The sequence below is a fragment of the Sus scrofa genome, chromosome 5, assembly GCF_000003025.6.
Source record: "Sus scrofa isolate TJ Tabasco breed Duroc chromosome 5, Sscrofa11.1, whole genome shotgun sequence".
In the NCBI taxonomy this organism is placed as follows: Eukaryota; Metazoa; Chordata; class Mammalia; order Artiodactyla; family Suidae; genus Sus; species Sus scrofa.
In genome coordinates, this window is record NC_010447.5 from 27,011,443 (window position 1) to 27,029,580 (window position 18,138).

Sequence of the window (18,138 nt, forward strand, 5' to 3'; positions counted from 1 at the left end):
GAAATTTTGTCCAATACAGACAACTCTTCAAGGAAGGCACTTTTCTTTATGTCCCTATATTCTATTTAGTTTTAGTGAGCTCTTCAAATTGTAAATTGTATTCAACTTAATATAAATTATACTTAAATTGGTTATATTATAATTGAAAATTTTTTCCATCTGTGGCATCTCTTGAGTCATACTTTAATTCCTAACGGCAACGTATCATGACAAAATTGATTGTATAATGTGTAAAAAGTTAAAGTTCATCCTGTACACCGTAAATTATATTTTAGTGTTATATGATTGAACTCTTACCATTTGAGATCTTAATTTCCCCAAGTAATCATCTGTCAGAGTTATAATTATTGTTTTGTTCCTAAAAGGTATACCTGGTCTTAAAAACTTTATTGTTTTTTATATTTTTCCTCTGTAATTGTTCATCAATTCTTGTTATTATATCAGTATTTTAAATTTAGAATTCTTATGCTAATGAGCAGTTAGCTCTGTGTGGTAAATTTTAAAATATTTATTATATTTATATATCTTTCCTCCTTAAATCTAGATACAATTGAAAAGGAAATAAGAAAAATCTTCAATATTCCAGATGAAAAGGAGACCAGATTGTGGAACAAATACATGAGTAATACATTTGAACCACTGAATAAACCAGACAGCACCATTCAGGATGCTGGTTTATACCAAGGACAGGTATTGTTTAGCAGTACTGTTTATTTTAAGCATACTATACATGAAGCTTTTTGGAGTCACAAACTTTATGGCTATCCTGACAGTCTATAAGGGTTCTACTGTCTTAGGTTTCCTCTTTTTTATTTTATTTTTTTTAGCCATGCCCCCATCACATGCAAGTTCCCAGGCCAATATCGAACCCACACCACAGCAGTAACCAGAGCCACAGCAGTGACAATGCTGAATCCTTAACCCACTGAGCCACCAGGGAATTCCCTTGGTTTCCTCTTTCTACCTCATCTCTTTGTCCCTGCTTGTCACTATTTATAACTTCTTCTCTCCTTAAGCTTGAGAATAACCTACTTTTTAAAAGAAAATTATTTTCCATCGGAAAAAAATAGTATAAAAAGGGGTCAGCAAACTTTTTGTAAAGGATTAAATAATAAATATTTTGGCCTATTGGTCCACATGGTCTCTGTCTACTACAACTTAGCCATTGTCGTAGCAAGGAAGTAGCCATAAACAATATTTAAACAAAATGGATATGGCTCTGTTCCAACAAACTTTATTTACAGAAGTGGTCAATGAGCTAAGTGAGCTGTAGTTTGCCAACCCCTTCTAGAAGTTATCAGCCCCCACTTTGGTCTGTCTTCATAATAAAATCCAAAGAAATGAATGTGTTGAGAAATGAAGATGTTTAGACACAATCAGCAAGTCCTACTTTTTAGCTTTTAAATATCTCTTTAATTAATGTCTCTGTTCCATTCCCAGTCCTTATCTTTCTTTAACCTGTGAATAAATTCCTCTGCTTGTTTTTCATGTCCACTCTCAATCTTCCATATTTCTGTTAGAATACTCTTTCTAAAATATAAACCTTATTATTTCCTTTTCATAAACCTTTTTTGGCTCCGTAACAATTGTAAAGTCAAGTCCAGCAACCTTAACACAGTATGCAAGTGACAATTTATCCTTTTGCCTAGGCTTCCAGCATCTTTAGATTATCCCTGCTTTGTGATTTACACTCTAACAGTACCAAACTGAATAATTTAGAGTCCCCTAAGCCTGCTGTGCTGTTCCATACGCCTGTGCTTTCATATATGTTGTTACATCTGCCTGTTGTACCCTTCTCCCCAGTCCCTGTGTTCATCCAGAAAAAAGTCCTTTTAAACATCCTGATATTTAAATTTAAATTAAGCATCCCATCCTATCATGTAATCTAACCAGATCAAATTATTCATCCTTCAAATTCCAACTCAAATGTCACATCATATTTCTTTAGCCTTTCTTAATCTGTTTATCTCAATATCTAGTTGAAATACAGGATTTCTTTTTTTTACTTTCGAGAAAAAATTTCTTTCTTAACTTCCATAATTATTTACATATATATGTCTTTTGTATTATTTATTATACTTCAGTTATTTATACATTAAGCTCCCCAACTAGACTATGAGGGTCCTTGTTTTGGTTGGACTTTGTGTCTTGTTTATTTTTATTTTAGTACCTAATACACAGGCTGCTTCTCCAATATATGGAAGTTTTTGTTCTGTTTTATTTAGAACTGCTATTGACATGTAATACAAACTATTTAAAAATTCAGAGGGAAATTAATTTTTAGCAAATGCCTACTATATATCAAGTATCATACTAGGCTATAAAACAGTGATTTTCAGACTTTTTTTGTAGTTCTAGTCCTAAGTGAAATCTTATAAAATCTATTATGTATTACAGTTAAAATGAATTATCCATTCTGGTTAGTCAATACTCCCCTCCCTAGCCAGCCAACCGTCTCTCTCTCTCTCTTTTTTTTTTTTTTTTGTCTTCTTGCCATTTCTTGGGCTGCTCACGCGGCATGTAGAGGTTCCCAGGCTAGGGGTCTAATCAGAGCTGTAGCCTCCAGCCTATGCCAGAGCCACAGCAATGCAAGATCTGAGCCACATCTGCAACCTACACCACAGCTCATGGCAACACCAGATCCTTAACCCACTGAGCAAGGCCAGGGATAAAACCCACAACCTCATGGTTCCTAGTCAGATTCATTAACCACTGCGGCACGACGGGAACTCCCAACCTTTTCTTTCTGTCTTCTGATAGACATACACTTCTTTGCTTGGTTATCATCTATCAGGAGTACAATTCAAAATATTCAGGATTACCTCTTTAAATCTTGCCAGGAATCGAGTCTATGTAACGGCTCTTAATCTACCTGTCACATACACTAGACAACCAAGGCTTAGAGAATATAAGTAATTTGATATTTTTGATATGAATGCATTAATCAGGATGCACATAACATTATTAAGTATCTTTAGAGGCATTTGATATTTTGGAATAGGAATGGTTCAAAAAATATTCATTAAATTTTCCAGATTTTATACCAGTTCTGACTGATGATAAATGAACTAAACTATCTTGGACTTAAAATTTTTTTTGTTGTTGTTTGTTTTTTTTTTTTTTTTTTTTTTTTGCTTTTTTAAGGCTGCATTTGAGGCATATGGAAGCTCCCAGGCTAGGGGTCAAATTGGAGCTACGGCTTCTGGCTTATGCCACAGCAGCATGGAATCTGAGCCACGTCTGCAACCTACACCACAGCTCACGTCAATGCTGGATCCCTGATCCACTGAGCAAGGCCAGGGATCGAACCCACATCCTCATAGATACTCGTTGGATTGGTTTCCACTGAGCCACGACAGTAACTCCCAGAATTTTTATTTTAACTGAGATTGAAAATACCCTCTTCAGAAAGTGAGACAAAGATACATTATTGAAGAATTTGCCTCCCCAAATGGGTGGTCTTTAGCTCTCTTCCTGTGTGTGTTGAATTAAAGTCTTAATCATGAGCAAGATTTTATCAGAAAATAATATATACAAAGAAAGGAATAAATTTTAACATTTCTGGTAGCACTCAACATTAATATCTGTGACTGTAAAAACAAAGGGAATTTTAAGTACAAATACAACTAGGAATTAAAGTGTTATAGTTACACTTTCTTTTTTTCCTTTTTTTGGGGTGGGGGGTGGGGGTCGCACCTGTAACATATAGAAGTTCCCAGGCTAGGGTTCAAATTGGAGCTGCAGCTGCCAGCCTGTGCCACAGCCACAGCAATGCCAGATCTGAGCTGCATCTACGACCTATACCACACACAGCTCACACCTACACCACAGCTCACGGCAACATTGGTGAGCTGAGTGGGGGCAGGGTTCGAGCCGGCATCTTCATGGATCCTAGTTGGATTCATTGTTGCTGAGCCACAGTGGGACCTCCTATAGTTAAACTTTAAAGTCACTGATTTCAGCCTAGAACCTTTCTTTAAAAAAACAAACCCAGACACTGTTACTAAATGCATAACTTTGAGGTTTTCTGTAGCTAAAATCTTCTCTTTTAAGTCTTCCTAGAGAAGTAGTTCATATATATGTATGTGCGTGTATGTGTGTATATAATGTATATAAAGTTTCTTTGTAGAGATGATTGTATAGTTGTAGTATAAATTTAATGTTATAAATCTGTAAAAAAAAATATAGATGTGTGACTATATCAGAATGGTATCAGGAGTTACTATTGTGGCTCAGCAGGCTAAGAACCTGACACATAGCATCTTTGAGGATGCGGGTTTGATCCCTGGCCTCACTCAGGGGATTAAGGATCCAGGGTTGCCACAAGCCATGACATAGGTCGCAGATGCAGCTGCAATTCAATCTCTAGCCCAGGAACTTCCATATGCCCCAGATGTGGCCATAAAAAGAGCAAAAAGAATGATATAAGAAAATTGAGCATAATGGTTAATTATCTATGTTAGGTAGGGAGAGGAATATGATCAGAGAGGGATAAGGATGCCAGGTGTACAGTGCACTTATTCTTTATATGTTATATATACTTCATGTATGTTTTTTGAATGTAGGAAATATTAATTTTGTTAAAAATACAACTTTAGTATTAGCACACTTTTTCAACAGCACAATTCCATCAGTTATTTAAATCAGTGTTTCATTGTTATATGTGTTTTGAAACTGTCTTATATTTTACATGGTTAAGATCCAGATGCCAACTTATAAATTGCCTGAAACATAACAGTCCACAAAAGTATATTACTGAGATTATGTAAAGTATATTACAAAATTGCAACTAAGAAAAAAGAATTAATGAAACTGAGTATATTCAAATATAGAATATATTCAAATTTGTAATGCCTTGACTTCAAGGCATATTTTCTGTATTATAGTTTTCCTGTGGAAACTTAGATACTAACTCGTTGAGATTATCACATATATCTTTTGAAAATTAATTATTTTGGTTAGTTTTCTTTGCGCAGACTCACCCCTAGTAAAAACTAGAAGAAAGCCCTCTTTTTTAGACTGAAAGATATGAAAAAAGATCCTGGGATGTTTTAAAATAAATAAAGTATGGAGTTCCCATTGTGGCTCAGCAGTAACAAACCCGACTAGTATCTATGAGGATGCAGTTTGATCCCTGGCTTCGTTCAGTGTGTTAAGAGCTATGGTGTAGGTTAAGAGCTATGGTGTAGGTTGCAGATGCAGCTTGAATCTGGCATGGCTGTGGCTGTGGCGTAAGCTGGCAGCTGTATCTCTGATTAGACCTCTAGCCTGGAAATTTCTGTATGCCACAAGTGCAGCCCTAAAAATAAAAATAAAATAAAATATAGTTCACCTTAGCCTTTACTTTTCATTTATTAGGGGCATCTTTTGTTTATGCTTACTGTGCTTCAGTGGAGAACTTCATTCTGGTTCTCACACAGGTGTCTTTAACATTTATATATTAAAAGATTTTATAATTTTCACCTTGATAATGTAAATAGCTTTTCAAAGCCCCAATAGACTATGTAAAATCTATAATTTGGATTACCTTTGTCACTGTTCCTCAGTATTTGCATAATAATAGCTGAAATCATACATCAGTATGTTTAACAACAACTCTAACCATTTATTCAGCATCTGTTTTTTTGCAGAGTATTTTTACAAGCTAAAAATATAAAAGAAATAGCATAATCCCTAAACTTGAGTTTATAGTCCATTTACTTGTTTTAATCTTTTTTATGCTTGAAGTCATAGAACCTGTGATTTTCCTCATAGTTCATTACTGTCTTTCCTTCTGACTGCCATTGCTGACTTGTTTTATTTAAGGTCTTTTTGTCTCTCTTGCCCATCTTTGTAATCAAAATGCAAATACCTCTTCATGTTGTCTTCTGTGTCCTTTAAGTAATCACAGAGTTACTTTGCTTTCTTAGCATATATAACTAATCTTCTGAAGCTATTTTAACCTCAGGGTTGAGAAAAAAAAAAAACTCTTATTGTGTCATATTTGCAGGTGTTAGTGATAGAACAGAAAAATGAAGATGGAACATGGCCAAGGGGTCCTTCTACACCTAAGTAAGTGCTCCCAGTTTTTATGGCCTAATGCATGATTTTGAAGCTTTGTTTTCAGATACTAAAATCAAGAATGATAGAAGAACCTAATTGTATATTGCAAATATATAACTTGTTTACATATATAACATATATGTTATATATACATATATGTTTTGTCTTTTTAGGGTGACGCCTGTGGCATACGGAGGTTCCCAGGCTAGGGGTCAAATTGGAGCTGTAGCCACCGGCCTACGCCACAGCCACAGCAACGCTGGATCTGAGCTGCGTCTGCGACCTGCACCACAGCTCATGGCAACGCCGGATCCTTAACCCACTGAGTGAGGCCAGGGATTGAACCTGCATTCTCATGGATGCTAGGCAGGTTCGTTAACTGAGCCATGATGGGAACTCCACCTTCTTTATATTTTAATATTCTCAGTATAGAAGTTATTTAAAGTTGCCCTTAAATTAATATGCTATTTATTTAAAAGGCTTTCAATTCTAAGCTCTTTTAGAATAAGGTACAGTATAAATACTTTATAAATGTGGTTGTGCATTATCTAATACAATCAAATTACTATTAAACATTTTACTTAATATTTTTCAAACTTTTTTGTGATACTTGTAAAGTGTCTCTTAAAGCTCTTTATCAAAATGAGTCTGATGTGAAAGCAAAACTTTTATTTATTTAATTAAATATTTGGAATATGAAAGCACAAATAGAGATAGAGGAGTTTATGAGTTAACTTTTGAAGTAGTAATGAAGAATAAAGAAATGGAAATCTTTTAAACATTGTTTTGTTCAACTGTAGGAAGAACACTTATCTACCCTCTTAACAATTTTACATATGTGCACTTACAGTCTTGTTAACTATAGCCATGTTATTGTAGAGCACGTCTCTAAAATTTATTTATTTTGTATAACTGAAACATTATTCTTGTTGAATAGTAACTCCGCATTTCTCTCTTCCCCCAGCCTCTGGGAACCACTATTCTACTCTGAATTCTCTGAGCTTGACTAGCTTACATAACCTCCAATAAATGGAATCATAGAGTATTTGTCCTTCTGTGATTGGCTTACTTTACAAAGCATAATATCCCTCAGTTTCATCCATGTTATCACATATGGCACAATTTCCTTCCTTTTTTAAGGCTGAATAATATTTCATTGTGCGTATATACCATATTTTCTTTATCCAGTTATCCATCAATAGACATTTAAGTTGTTTCCATTATTGTGGATATTGTAAATTTTACTGTAAAGTTCACCTTAGGAGTGCAGATGTGTCTTCAAGATACTATTTTTTTTTTTAAATTATATACCCAGAAGTAAGATTTCTAGATCATGTGGTAACTGTTTTAATTTTTTGAGGAATTTTCGTACTTCTTTTCGTGGTGGCTGCTCCATTTACATTTCCACCAATAATGTACAAGGTTTCCAGTTTCTCCACACCCTTGCTAGCATTTGTTATCTTTTGTTCTTTTTATAATAACCATCCTAACAAGTGTGGGGTGGTATCTTATTGTGGTTTGATTTGCATTTCCCCAAACATTACTGTTACTGAGCATCTTTTTCATAGACCTCTTACCTGTTTGTATGCTTTTTTTGTAGAAATGTCTATTCAGATAAGTTGTAGGCCCATGTTTTAATCTGGTTATTTGGAGGTTTTGCTGTTGAATTGTAGGAGTTTCCTACATATTTTGGATATTAGCCCCTTATCAGATAGGTGGTTTAAAGATTTAAAAATAAGACCTGACTCTATAAATCTAGAAGAAATCTTAAGGGGAAGCTTCATGACATTGGTTTAGGCAGTGATTTCTCAAATATGACACCAAAAGTAGTAATAGACAAAAGGGACTGCATCAAACTAAAAAGTTTCTGTATAGTAAAGGTAACACTGGAAGGCAGTATACCAAATGGGAGGAAATATTTTTAAGAGTTTTAGGATTATGAGAGCCACACTCCATTATCAAAAACACTTAGAAGTAGTTGTATTTGAAAATTTAGACTTTGTAAACCTTTAAGAAGTAGTATGGCACATGTGCCACCTAGAGTTTACTTTTTCCATACAGTCCAAGGGGACGCTCATAATTAAGTACATTAATATTCAGCAAGTATTCACACTGAGTGGGATAAATGAGAAAGAATATCAATAGCCGTGTATCAGTTCAGGTTAGATTGCCCTCAAGTGAATTGTGAAAATTTTTTTTAAATTTTTAAAGTTTTTTTTTTAGACCTTTTGGAATTTCAGACTTTCTCTCTTATTTTGTTTGTTGTTGTTGGGTTTTTTTAGACAAAGAGCACTTTATTTAACCAAAAAAAGAGGTGGCGGGCAGAGTTAGGAAAGCACAATGGGCCTGTAGAAAACTATTTTATTTTACAATTCTGTTTTCTTTATTTAAAAAAAAAAGGAAGAAAAAAAAAAAAACCAAAACAACACAAAGATTGTAATTTCCAGTCATTACCAGGCTTTTAAAACATTTATGAAGATCAAATATCTGCTTCAAAACTCTATGGGGAGAGAGAGACAACGCCCAGCAGACATGGGGAGGTTTTGTTATTTATTTGTCAAGTTAAAAATGAGCGATAAAAAGTAAAAACTGTCATACAGTTTTTTGTTTGTTTTGTTCTAGTTTGTTTTTAGTTTCAATATCCTCTTGAGTAGATGAAGCACAGTAGACCAGTCCTGGAAATGAGGCTTGCGGAGGGACCGCAGGGGAGGAGAGCTGGGGTGGAAGGAGGAGCGAGAGAGGAGGAGCAGAGAGGCTGAGGGATTGCCTGATGAGGGGCAGGGGCTCTTTTTCCTGCAGTATCAATCCTGGTCCAAGCAGTGTTCCAACTCTAACTTAAAAAAAATATATCAAGAGTGACTTTTTTTTCTTTTTTTAAAAGTTTGTTTTAAAAAGATGAAGAGGGCCAATTATGGTAGTAAGAAATGAATGAATTGCTTTTTCCTGAAAGAGGCAGTTTCAGGAAGGGTTGGGGGGACAGATTTTCTGATAAGAGATTGTGAATTTATGTTTTGAAATCCTTAAAATAATGATTCTTAAATAAACTAAATAATTTAGTAATTGCTAGCCTAGCTAATAAAAGAGAGAACGACCTGCCTCTTGATTTTCTTCAAAACTAAAATGCACCTTTAGTGAGTGGTTCTCTGCTTAAGTTTTTATGGGAATATGCCCAAGTATATTAATTACATTTTATTTGTACTCCACTTAGTTTCAGTCTGTCAGTGCGGTAGGTAGAAATAATAGTGGTGAGATCTTTAAAATGAGATAAGCTTTAACACATATAGTTGAGAGAAAAATAAGAAAATGAGATTTAACTCAATATTATTTAGGTAAACTTAGAACATACTACACAAAAATATAATATTTAGGAGCATTAAGAAAGCACCTACAGTGGAGGAAGATGCAAATTAAGAAGAAAAAAGTTTGAAGAGTTATCATTTGCTTTTATTTATATGTATAAAATTGAAGTAAGGATGCAGGTTCTTTTTTCTGGATAAATGCCAGCTTTTTTTTTTTTTAAAGTGGCATTCTGTGTATTCATTGAAGTCACATTATATGCACATGTAACTTAGACAAATTCATCTCCAGCAGAGTGCATGTAATTTTAAGATCCTCAGAAAGAAACTTAAAGATACTAAGATACAGGACTGTCTGTTCTATATGCTTACAATTGTCATATTTGTCAGAAGGCAACCCTTGATCTTCAGCATGTTATGAAGATGCTAGTTCTAATAAACAGCACTAACCTTGGAGCTGTCCAGTGCTCATACTACTTAACACATACCCGTTTCCTACACAGAGCATCAAAAGCCAAAGAAAAATCATTAAAAGCTATAAAATGAAGGAAGAATCACCTGTTGAGTTTGTTGAAACACTGTTTCCTAAGTCCCATCCCCAGAATTTCTGATTCAGTAGATCGGGGTAAGGCTGGTGAATTTAAATTTCCGATAAGCTCACGGGTGTTTTTAATGTTGTTGGTCTGAGTATCACACTTTGAGAAATTCTGTAGGTAATGTTTCTTACTATGTATTATGTGAACCAATATAGGCAGCAGCTTCCAGAGTCCTCCCCTGAGACCATCAGAATATAGATCTTTATGAGGGGCTCAGGAATCTGCTGGGGTTTTTTCGTTTTTGTTTTTTTGTTTTTTGGTGTTTTTTTTTGGTGCTGCTTATGAATAAGAAAATGGAAGAATAATGCTACAGTAGTTATATGTTCACTAAAAGAAAACGTGTTAGAATCTAAGTGTCTGACTTCTCTTTATCAATGAAAACAAATACCTTTATTGTTCTGAAGGCCCTAAAATCATACTATGCCCATTTCTAGTATGGAGACCATAGAACCTCATCTGAAGAAATGGTAAACATATTTTAAAATGTTAAGAGTAAAATACAATTTTGTTAAAACATTTAGACCTATTTATAAGACAACACAAAATCTATTAGAAATCTAAGAACTTACCTTAAAAATATTCAGAAGTTTTCTGTCTGAATTTTTCTGCTAGATATCAATATATAGCTTGAATTTTTCATCTTTATATTCATGCTGTATTTTTTAAATACTCAAGTGCTTAGTTTTTTCTGAACTTATATTTATAATCTAGAGTACAGTATCTAATCTTAAGTATTTAATTTCTTAAAACCTCTCAAAACATGTTTTCTAACGATACCTCAGAAAAGCTTAAACCACTCTAACTTTTTTCTTTTCTGTTAAATTTGACTGTTTTCCAAAGATGTTGGTATTGGGTGGAGAGTGTAATTATTCACTTGAGAGGTGTGGCTAGTAACAGCTTATATTTCTAAAAAACTTTTAAAATAGACTAGTTATAGAAGCCTAGAGGTTCCTTAAGAGAGGAGAAACCTAATCAATAGATTATCCCTTACTTTCCAGAAAATTTGTTTAATATTAATACCCTATTCCTCAGTTAAAAGCAGTATAATTTTATTGGCTAAATAGTACTATTAATTTTTTCTGTATGGTTTCATTTAGGTGTAATTATTTCAAAGAATGCCTTTGTGATTGCTAACATAGCAATAAACAAATTTTGCTGCTTTCCTTAAGTAAAAATTCTTGTGCGGATAGCATGAGAAGTTGATTTAATTCAGACATTTTTCATTAATTGCTAAAAAACATTGACAAGGGCCATGTGATTAAGAATCTGGCAAAAAAAAAAATTAAGGGTCATTGATGATTGTGAAGAGGTAGCTTTCATGGGCTAAAAAACATTCAGAGGAAAAATCCAAAATCAATCAGATAAGGCATGAGAGGCTAAAAAAATATTAAGTGGAAAACTAAACCAGTAGTTCTTAAATCATACTTTGTACCCTCTGCCATCTGTGTTCTGATTAACAGAATTCCAAATTGGTGACTGAAACACTAAGTATAAACTTAATCTCGTGGCATATTAATATTTTGACAGCACTCTGTCCTTGAGTGCTCTGCTTGAAGAGAGGAAGCACTTTATAAATAAAACTGTTGCATACTACTTTTTTAGTTAGGAAAAATAATAAACATCTAGGTGACTTTGCATTATTCTGTTTTTGTTTTTTACACCTCCATTTTGATTGTACCTGTTTAAATACATGAGAAAAACAGCATATACTTCTTTAAAGTTTTTGAAAGCATTATTAAGCCCAGTTTGCCTAGTAATTGCAAGGTAAGCTGTATAAATAGATTCAGAAATGATAGATAGACCTTTTAGGTTAAAAATTATTAAAATATTTATTGGGAAATGCCTGTCAGATAAAATACTGTTTTCATTTTAATAATAAACTGTACAGAAACTTTTAAAGTATTTATTATAAGCAGGATAATCTCTGCTTTTTGAAACATTAGTAGATTTGGTTATGACAGTTTTACCTTGGTATGATTATTATAGTTCACAAAAAGTATTCTTAAAGTCCTATGAAAGTATACAAATTTGTTACCAATTTTAACCTTCTTCATATACTGGAAATGGGGAATTGAGTGATTTTTGGATTGTCAGAGTTGAAAGAACGTCTCAAGAGCCAGCTTTTCATTCCTTGTCATTCATTCATATTCATATATTTAAAATTAATAACATGTCTTCAATTTGAAATGCAACCTGTGATCCATAAATAGGGTAATATTCCAAAATCTGCAATTTGTTGTCATTTTTAAAGACAGTTTGAATCTTTATAAATTTTCTTTCGTGCTTTATCTCATTTTATATTGTTCTTATTAAGAAAAAGACATAGAATGACTTCCTGAGACTGAAGTTTGAGGTAATGAAATGGCCAAATAAAACTGCCTAGGATGCAGTTAGATAGGCAACCAAAACTTGGAGAGTAATGAGAACTGCAGATATGGAGTTATATTCCTAAAGTGATAAATGTTAGGCATATGTGAATTATCTAATTAAAAATGTAAAGAACCATATACTAAATCTTAAAGGGTGTCCCTAAGTAATGATATAAAACAAAAAGATCAAGTAGAAGAATAATCCTAAAGGTTCAGGAAAACTTGAATCCCATTTTATCATAGAGGCCAAGGTAAAAAAGAGCTTCAGAAGAAAGGGAATGATAACCATTGCTAAAATGAGGCAGAGCTTGGGGAGAGAACAGAAGAGATTCAGTGTATTTGATAAATGGAGATAGCATGATGAGGAAGAGAAATAGATTATAGAAAGGAAGGGTTGAATACCTAGTCAGAAAATGGACGAGCTGTTTAATGATCACTCATCATTGAAATGTATGGAAAGAAAAAAGATACTAAGGTGTACTTGGTTGGTAAGGCAGGATTCTTAGAGAGAAAAAGAAACTATATATACATCTGCTTGTTATTTAAATATGTAATAAGTGCTTAGTTTTTTCTGAACTTATATTTATAATCTAGAGTACAGTATCTAATCTTAAGTATTTAATTTCTTAAAACCTCTCAAAACATGTTTTCTAACGATACCTCAGAAAAGCTTAAACCACTCTAACTTTTTTCTTTTCTGTTAAATTTGTTCTTTTCCTGGGTATTTGTTCCCTAATGATAAAGGTAGCATAATGATAGAATGAAGTTCCTGTGTACAGCTCTTTACTGGTAAACTGTTTTTTTTCCCTGGTTATTTTGTTTTAGTGGTCCAAACTCTAGATGTTTTCTGCTTGTTAAGCACACACTCCCCATAGCTCTGTACTTTGAGGTTCCTCAATATAATATTCATTAAGATCTTGAATGTGTATACAGATTTTCCTTTGAAATGCTAAAAATGCACATCGATTAAATAAATGTCAACACTGTACTTTTCTTGTGCGAAATGTATAACCAACATAGTACTATGTCTCCAAGTTTTTTTTTCTTTTTAGGGCTATACCTGCGACATATGGAAGTTCACAGGCTAGGGGTCTAATCAGAGCTGTAGCTGCTGGCCTATGCCATAGCCACAGCAAGACAGAATCCAGGCTGCATCTGCAACCTTCACCACGGCTCACGGCAATGCTGGATCCTTAACCCACTGAACGAGGCCCAGGATTGAACCTGCATCCACATGGATACTAGTCAGGTTCGTAATCCACTGAGCCACTATGGGAACTCCTATGTCTCCAAGTTTTACCAAAGAGAGCATGGTCACAGTCAGGCTTATTAGCTAGTGTTAGATTCACTAAGTCCTGAGGTGCAAATTTAATTAAAGTTAGGACATTTAGATAGTATATTTCTTGAATACATGAATGTAACTTAAATATACAGTTCAGTTAAGTAAAATAGCAAGAATACTCATGGTATTCACAGGTACTCACAAGTGTTTATTGGCTATTTATTTTTTCCCTTTTCCCTTGTTTTGTTCCAAAAAGGATTTGAGCAATTTACAGTAATATATGTAAGTCAAGGTTAACTATATGAATAGATACAGAAGTCATGATAAATTAAAAATAAACATAGTCATAGTGAGATGAAACCAGAGGAGAAATTAGTTGGTAGGAGTAGTAAGGGCTTTTGAAGTTACTAAAGTAGATCTGGAAATGTATGTACTTATTTTGGATCCTGATTCAAACCAGGATCAAACCATTTTTGGCTTTGGTCTTTTTTGTCTTTTTAGGGCTGCACCCATAGCATATGGAGGTTCCTAGGCTAGGGGTCGAGTCAGAGCTGTAGCCACCAGGCTACACCACAGCCACAGCAATGCGGGATCCAAGCCACGTCTGTGACCTACATCACAGCTCACGGCAGTGCCAGATCCTTAACCCACTGAGCAAGGCCAGGGATCAAACCCATGTCCTCATGGATACTAGTCAGGTTCGTTAACCACTGAACCAAGACAGAAACTCAAACTAATTTTTGAGACTAGAAAAAAATCTGAACATGAACTTAATATTAGATTGGGACAGAGAGTAGTATCAAAAAAGATCTCTTACCTGCTAGGGATGCATACTCTTGTGTTTACAGATGGAATTATAAATGTTTAGGATTTGCTATAAAATAGTCCAGCAAAAACATGCAGGAACAAGGAGGGTGAGGGGATTGTAGATAAAACGAGAGTGATGGAATGTTAATAATTTTTGAAGTTGAGTAACTGATACTGAGTATATGAGGACTTGCATTAAGTTTGGAAGCTTTTATAATAAGATCTCAAAAATAAAAATGAGTTGTAGTTTTGGTGCTGAGGTTCATAATGGCTAAAGAAAAGTAACTAATTCTATTTTTTTTAAAGTGGAATATTTTATCAGATACCACATATAGCAGTCAAAATAAGGAACAAAAATTAAGTTATGAGAAGCAATCTATATATAAATTTTCTTAAATTCTCTTTTGTTTATCTTTACGTATTTAATGCCATGCCTGACATATCAGGAGACACACAGCATATTCCTGTCGAACTGAACTAATCTATATTGCACAACAATAAAAGTGTTTAATTTTCAAGAGATTTAAATTTCTCTTTTTCTCTTAGGAACTTACTTTAGGATGATTGTTAGAAATGGGAAAAGGAAGATCGGTCTGGTTTTCATAATAAGATTTTTTTTTTTTTGCCTTTTTGAGGGCTGCACCTGTGGCATATGGAGATTCCCAGGCTAGGGGTCTAATCGGAGCTGTAGCTGCCAGCCTACACCACAGCAACACCAGATCCGAGCCACATCTGCAAACTACACCACAGATCAGGGCAACACCGGATCCTAAAACCACTGAGCAAGGCCAGGAATCGAACTGGCAACCTCATGGTTCCTAGTCGGATTCGTTTCCACTGAGCCATGACAGGAACTCCTAATTTTTGTTTTATAATGCTAAATTTTACAAATTTGGGTTTTATGTCAGGTTTAAAAATAACTAAGTTTTTAAATACTTGTTTTATTATATAAGCATCAGACTTAATTTCCCTGTATTTTTGATTGCTCAGTATGGTGTTAGATTTCCATGTATGTTTAAATATTTAGGTAATTTACTAAGTATAAACTGTGTTTTTTGTTTCAAAGAAGAAGTTCAGCTTAGCTGAATTGCAAGCTTTTAATTGAAACTTTGGGACTAGGGGGATTAAAATGCATTAATTTTTCAGAGATGAAGTTTAATTTTTTTTCTCTTCATGAAATGATTCAGCTAAACTGATGTTTTATCTGGTTCTGGCTTTTAAGACTTGAATCACTGCCTTATATTACACTTAGCCCAAACTAGCCAAAATTAGCTTAATGCTAGATAGCAGTCTTAGCATCTAGTCTATGTATAATATTCTAAGCATTGTTTTTCACTCATCTCCTTAGAAGCCAACTAGTTCAAAGTTACTAGTAAACTGTGTAATTTCCATATTATATCAAAGAGAGCTAAAAAGTTCAAGTTATAGCTGGCAGATTGTCTAGTCAACCCCTAAATTAACTCTACAAATGTTAGATTGGGCTATGTGTAATCTAGGTCAGAGGTTGGAATCAGAATAGATAAGTGGTCTATTAATAATAATGTCTGTAATATCATTTTTAAAGTGTTGTCATACTTCATATTTACCTCTAAACCACATCCATCCTTCTCTTACTGATCTCCATGCTATTTAAGGACAATTTCTCTACCAATGGTATTTATCCCAGTGCTTCCTAGACCACTTTTTCCTTGATTATCTCCTCTCTCCTGCATATATATATAAATGCCTGGCATACTGTCACACATAGAGTAGACACTCATTAACATTAGTTCATGTTTTTGTTTCTTTTCCAGTATCATTTTCCCTGCTAGCCTATAGATACAAAAAATCTCTCCCATCTTTAAAAATGAAAACAGAACTGTAAACTTCTGAATACCATTTAGTTTTTCTTCGTTTGACAGCTAACTTCTTTAAAAAGGCAGTGCTTAGGATGCCTTACCACACATTCAGGATTTAACAAAGTCTTTATTTAGCTTTTTTAAAAAACCAGTTTATTTGACCTCTCTTGATACTTCTGTTTAATAACTGTCTCCTTAAGAATTTCTCTTATTTTGGGAGTTCCCGTCATGGCTCAGTGGTTAACGAATCTGACTAGGAAGTATGAGGTAGCGGGTTCGGTCCCTGGCCTTGCTCAGTGGGTTAAGGATTTGGCATTGCCGTGAGCTGTGGTGTAGGTTGCAGATGCAGCTTGGATCCCACGTTGCTGTGGCTCTGGCCTAGGCTGGTGGCTACAGCTCTGATTCGACCCCTAGCCTGGGAACCTCCATATGCCACGGGAGAGGCCCAACAAATGGCAAAAAAAGACAAAAAAAAAAAAAAAAGAATTTCTCTTATTTTGAATCCATGATACCAGTTTTTCCCACACTGCTTTCACCACTCTGATTAATCCTCTGGCTGGCTCTCTTCCTCTCCAGGGCTGCCTGTTTAATTGTGCAGGTTGTATACTGCACAGCTCTTGGGGGACATCATTCAGGTTGTAGTCTACATAAAAGGCCCTCTTGGCACTGTGTGGTTTTACCCACCATTGTTTTTATACTGTTAGTGCAAATATCCACCCAGTGAAGGAGGTTAGATAACCCATAAATAACACATTGGTGTTTTTATGAAACAGTTTTGACCTCATGGATAGGCGCCATGAAAAGATCTTGTAGCCCCACCTCACCCCCGCCCAGTGTCCATGAACTGTACTTTGAGAACCACTTCCTGAACCTCCAAGATATATTGCCCTTGTCCTCTCCACTCTTAGTCCCAGCCTTTTTTCTTACCTTTGTTGTTTTTATAGCCTCCTAAATGATCTTTCCATCTTTGGTCTCTTGCCCTTCTATGAGTTACCTTTTTAGAATATAAATCCGATTATGTTGATATTTTTAAAAATCTTTCAACATGCTGCAGCACAACTGGATAAAATCCAAATTTCCTTCAAAGAACATAAAGGGCCCTTTTTTTTTATACCTACTTTACTAACCTCTATTCCTATCACTACATATTTCCTACTCTTTCAGCCAGTTTATAAGTAGTTCCCTAAATACATCATGATTTCTGTAGTCCTACATTATTTTCATGTGCTAGTCTTTCCACCTGGAATACTTTCACTTTCCAATTCCCACCTACCCCTGCAACTGTGCACATCATTTTAAAATCACCTCATGTTACTACCCTCAAAGTTTTATATTTTGTTATAATTTGAAAATTTGCTTTAGGACTTAACACTGTTTGATGATTATTTTGCTTGTCTCATTTCCCCCATTAGATTATGAGCTATTTGAATCAGGGACTATTTCTGTCTTTCTATTCCTAGTACTTAACAAAGGGAAGGCATAATATAATCATTTAATACATGTTTGAGTGTTTTAATGAATTTCATAAAAACTTGTAATGCTGTCCTGGAGTATAGCTGCTAATTAATAGTAAATAGGCCACAGATGGGCAGAAAAAGATATTTATGTATATTTTTTCACATATATGCCTCAGCCACTTTGTTGGATAAAGTAATCTTTATTTTCATAATTTTTACTGTAAGTAAAATTCAAGGGAATGTTTCAGTTTCTGTGTTCCAAAAAAATTGTAGTTATTTGAATTAAACTGTAGTCAAATTGATCATATTTTCAAAAATCAACTTCCTTAATTCATTATAACTTAATCTCAGTGTTTTTAGATTGTTTTCCTAATTTAGCATGCTTAAAATGAAGGCCAAAAATGCCAGATTGTTTTCCTAATTTAGCATGCTTAAAATGAAGGCCAAAAAT

The 18,138-nt window shown here is 34.4% G+C and overlaps 1 protein-coding gene across 9 annotated transcripts in view; it reads left to right on the top strand.

Moving 5' to 3' along the window:
- The window catches only part of USP15 (ubiquitin specific peptidase 15), a 118,170-nt gene that overhangs the window by 47,063 nt on the left and 52,969 nt on the right, over window positions 1–18,138 (top strand). For 8 of the 9 annotated variants that reach the window (XR_002343998.1, XM_003126341.6, XM_003481646.4 and 5 more), the window contains 2 exons: window positions 545–690; window positions 5,990–6,051. Coding sequence is in view for 8 of the 9 variants with exons in the window: in XM_003126341.6 (XP_003126389.3) it covers window positions 545–690; window positions 5,990–6,051 (208 nt within the window). In the remaining variant the exon portion in view is untranslated. Of the gene's footprint in view, window positions 1–544; window positions 691–5,989; window positions 6,052–7,006; window positions 13,222–18,138 lie in introns of those variants that run through there. The other variant, XM_021091922.1, reaches the window with a different exon arrangement.